The sequence below is a fragment of the Xyrauchen texanus genome, chromosome 32, assembly GCF_025860055.1.
Source record: "Xyrauchen texanus isolate HMW12.3.18 chromosome 32, RBS_HiC_50CHRs, whole genome shotgun sequence".
In the NCBI taxonomy this organism is placed as follows: domain Eukaryota; kingdom Metazoa; phylum Chordata; class Actinopteri; order Cypriniformes; family Catostomidae; genus Xyrauchen; species Xyrauchen texanus.
The window spans coordinates 16,716,339-16,720,696 of NC_068307.1; the positions used below are offsets into that span (position 1 = coordinate 16,716,339).

At 41.4% G+C, this 4,358-nt stretch overlaps 1 protein-coding gene across 1 annotated transcript; it reads left to right on the forward strand.

Annotated features, from left to right (window-relative positions):
• Positions 1–793: 793 nt before the first annotated feature.
• Positions 794–3,961, forward strand: LOC127625905 (keratin, type I cytoskeletal 50 kDa-like). Its single transcript, XM_052101349.1, has 7 exons — positions 794–1,360; positions 1,678–1,760; positions 1,839–1,995; positions 2,267–2,428; positions 3,180–3,305; positions 3,390–3,610; positions 3,768–3,961. Exons 1-7 carry the CDS (start codon positions 860–862, stop codon positions 3,865–3,867), a joined length of 1,350 nt encoding a protein of 449 aa, XP_051957309.1. The 5' UTR covers positions 794–859; the 3' UTR covers positions 3,868–3,961.
• The last annotated feature ends 397 nt before the right edge of the window (positions 3,962–4,358 follow it).

Genomic DNA, 4,358 nt, shown 5'->3' on the forward strand with positions numbered 1-4,358 from the left:
TTGCATTACATGGTCATGCTTTCCAGGCAAAGCTTGAAGAATAATTTAAGAAAAAAGTACTGCATATTGAAGTGGTGTCCTAGCTGAAGCTCTTAGAAAAGGATGTTATGCAACACAAGCAGCAGTACCATGCTAGCAGCTCTCCAGATGGTGCAATTGGAAAGTTCACATTGGAAAATGTTTCTCTCTTTTACTTGCTGTTTTTTCTGGCTATGATTGAAAGACAAAGGGAGGTCTGTTTTGGGAAAGTTGGCAGCACTCCATGTGCAAAAGAGCATTTTAGTGTGAGGTTTTAGTTTGCTGTTTATAAGTGTTGATCACGTCCAGCTCTCTGTTGTCTTGGAAACACTGCTGGCAGACACAGAGCATCCTGTCAACATAGATGTTATAAAGCCCAAAACGCAAACTTTATGGCAGCAACATGGAATACAACACAGCAAAAGAGGAATGCATGTGCCAAAAAAGCTGTGTATCCTGACATATAATAATCAAATGATCCCATGAAAATGTGTCAGATTATGTTCACACATTGAGATACGATAGTTTACACCTTTTTCTATTGCTCTTCTTTTGCACATATCCCTATGCTTTGGGCAACATCTCCTCACTCTGGGAGCTTATTTCAACTATACTTGTATTTTCACCTGCCAGATCCCCTGCCTACAGGCATGTATTGGGCGGAGAGTGAGGTTTTGAGTTCATAATCTCCCCTTACCCCCACCCCCATATCTACCTCCACCCACTCTCCCTCCCTTTACTTCACCACGGCCACATATAAAAATCAATCGTCCTCATCTGTGCCCCACATTCTCATTCCTACAAGCCAAAAGATTCTCTCCTCGCTATCTCCACTCCAGCAATGAGCAGTCGCAGTTTTGTGTTCTCAGGGGGCTCCATGAGTGGACGCTCCCTACGGGGATCCTCTCTAGGAATCGGTTTAATGAGTGGTGGTGGTGGTGGCAGCGTGTATGGGGGTGCAGGGGGGTCCGGGGTACGTATCTCAACTGCATCACGTTCCTTTGCAGCCGGTGGTGGTGGCGGAGCAGGCTATGGTATTGGTGGAGGCTTTGGTGGGGGCCATGGTGGAGGCTTTGGTGGGGGCCATGGTGGAGGCTTTGGTGGAGGCCTTGGTGGAGGCTTTGGAGGAGGTGGTATGGACCACAATGTGGCAGTCAATGAGAAAGCAACTATGCAGAACCTGAATGACCGTCTGTCATCATACCTGGAGAAGGTGCATTCTCTGGAGAAGGCCAACGCAGACCTTGAGCTGAAGATCAGACAGTTTCTAGAGAACAAAACTTCGCCTGAAGCAAGAGATTACTCTGCTTTCCAGGCCACAATCAGTGACCTGCGAGATAAGGTACTGCTACTCTAAAAACTACTTTTTACATAGCTGCAGAATTATTGTGCGCATATGGGTGTGGTCATGTCCTAATTGAGGTCATTTCTGCACATGGTATACATTATTCCCAAAATGTAGCACACAAAAACACACACACAAAGTACACAGTGTGTACACAAATGTATGGATGGCTAATATACCACACTATATTGTTTATATAATGCATATGTTTTATTGACTTTGTCACATCATCATTTTTAGCTGCTGATAACTTGTGCTACAAAAATTCTATGAAGAATCTTTTATATGAGGCATCTCTTGTCTCAATCTGACAGATCCAAAATGCCACCTGTGTGAATGGAGGAATCTATCTGGGCATTGACAATGCAAAATTGGCTGCTGATGACTTCAAAAACAAGTATGTCTAAACATACGGAAACATATGAAGTGCCCTGCAAAAGTACAAAGCAAGAATGGTCTGTTTTTATTCATGCAGGTATGAGAATGAGTTGAACATGCGTCAGTCTGTTGAAGCAGATATGGCTGGACTGAAGAGACTCCTAGATGAAATGACATTGGCAAGATCAGACCTGGAGATGCAGATAGAGGGCTTAAAAGAGGAACTCATCTTCCTCAAGAAGAACCATGAGGAGGTAAGCATTACATATTTGAACCTGTCCAAATCAATCACTTGAGCTAATTGCTGCTTCCTTGTTAACAGAATAACAAGCATAATATTTTTTGATCTTGCAAATACAGACTTCTAACCTTGCCAGGTTCATAGACATGTTCTATGAGATGAATCAACAAGGCAGTAAACGTAAAGCTGATAAACACTGTAAATCTCAGAAAATGGCCTCAGGGGCCTTTTTTTTGTGGTTCAAGTCTGGTGTAGATTTTCTACATTGTTCTTCTCTCATTAAGGATTTGGCAGCCATGCGCAGTCAGATGACTGGTTCAGTGAACGTGGAGGTGGACGCAGCTCCTCAGGAGGATCTGAACCGTGTAATGGCTGAGATTCGCGAGCAGTATGAGGCTGTTGCAGCCAAAAACCAACGTGACCTAGAGGCCTGGTTCCAAACCAAGGTAGCACAGAGCAAATAAATCTTCTCTATTTCTCCTCTACCTTTATTTGTAATTGGTGCATTTGTGGTTCATTTAATTCTGTCATTGTTCCATATTGGCAGCTGTGAGGGAGAAATTCTTTATTGATTGTGGTTCTGATTACATTGCATTTATGATATTAATGTTTAGATGTTAAGTTGAATATTAGTCCCTTAAATATTCAAAGTTAATGTGAAATGTAATAGTTGAGTTAGAAATTACATTTATGGTTCTGCTGATGTGTGTATGTAGGCCTTGAGAAGAGAACTCAGAGAGCGTTCTCTGAGGCGCCAAGTGTCTAAACATAGCATAAGTCTTGTGGTAGATTCACACACATTATCAGAATCATAAGGATCAATATGCCATGTTTCCATCCTAGGCATATTGTTTGTTTAAAGAATTGTACACAATCAGAGTTAATCAGGGCTAGACTGTGACAAAAAAAATCGGCCTTGGAACTATTCGGCCTAACCAGCATTGTCTTTCTGGTGAAGCTGTTTGAACAAAAATACCTTGCTGGTTAAGCTAGTTGAGAAGCCTGGTGGGGATACATGAGCACGCCATGTAGGGGACGAGCATCCAAAACATAATATAATTCATGCTGATGACCAGCATTTGTGGGCTTTTCAACAGGAAACTTTCAGCTAAAACTTGAAAAATCCATCACTCTGGTGTTCGCTTCTTCAAGCCCATCTTTAGAGCTGCTTGACTAAACTCTATTTGTTCTTTGTAGACAGAGATGCTGAATAATGAGGTATCAGCCAGTACCCAGACTCTACAGGTGTCCAAGTCAGAAATCAATGAGCTTAGACGCACTCTTCAGGGCCTGGAAATCGAGTTGCAGTCTGCACTCAGTACAGTAAGTATGTTATGTGTGAGAAAAGTGAGTTGGCGCTAATCTATTTTCAAAATAATGTAAATTCACCTTCTTTCCATTCTACAGAAATCGTCTCTAGAGGGAACTATTGCAGACACAGAAGCTCGATATTCCATGCAGCTGGCTAGTCTGCAAGCTCATGTAACAAGTCAGGAGGAGCAGATTGTTAAACTCAGAGCTGACACAGACAGACAGTCTCAGGAGTACAAAATTCTGCTGGACATCAAGACCCGATTGGAGATGGAGATTGCAGAGTACAGGAGACTGCTTGATGGAGAAGCAAGCAGGTAGATTAGAAGTGTTGGAAATAAGAGTGTTTGCATATCTAAAAACTCTAAAATGTATGTTGGAGAATGTTTAGCATTAGGTAAAGGGTAAAACAGTACAGGGCTGCCTGTGTTACAGAAAACATGTGCCAATATCAAAATATTCTCTCTTTGTCAGTATCTCCAGCACCGGTGGTGGCTCTAAAAGTACCGTCCGGGTGAATACCACTGTAAAACACATTGTTGGTGAGGAAAAGGTTCCATCTACTACAACATAAATGCCAGTCTCCATCAAATACTGCTCATCCATACCTGTCACATCAGCACTGTAATGCGCTTTTGTTAAAAATAAAATTGATGATGGCACAGAAATGATTACTCCTGGTTTGTCTCATGTTAAATCTGTTTGCTGTTAGTTTTCAGGTCAATATGAAAATATATTTTCATGATCCATATTTGTTGCTGAAAGTATGGTGATAAAATAATTCAAAGTTGGTTAGGTGAGGTAAAACATTTGCACAGAAAAAAACTAATTCACATTCAGATAACATTCCTATTCATTTTTGGTTGTAATCTACAAAACGTCACTGAGAAGAAAAAAAGTAACTGTCAATTTATACATCATCTGTTGTAAGTTGTACTCAAGCAACACTGAGCTCTTAAACACGAGATTTGACTTTGCATGTACATATGGCAATGCCCAAAGCCCCATGTGACTTCCACAGCTAAAGTTTGAGAGTGATATTTTTAAGCAGATTAGTCATCTTGC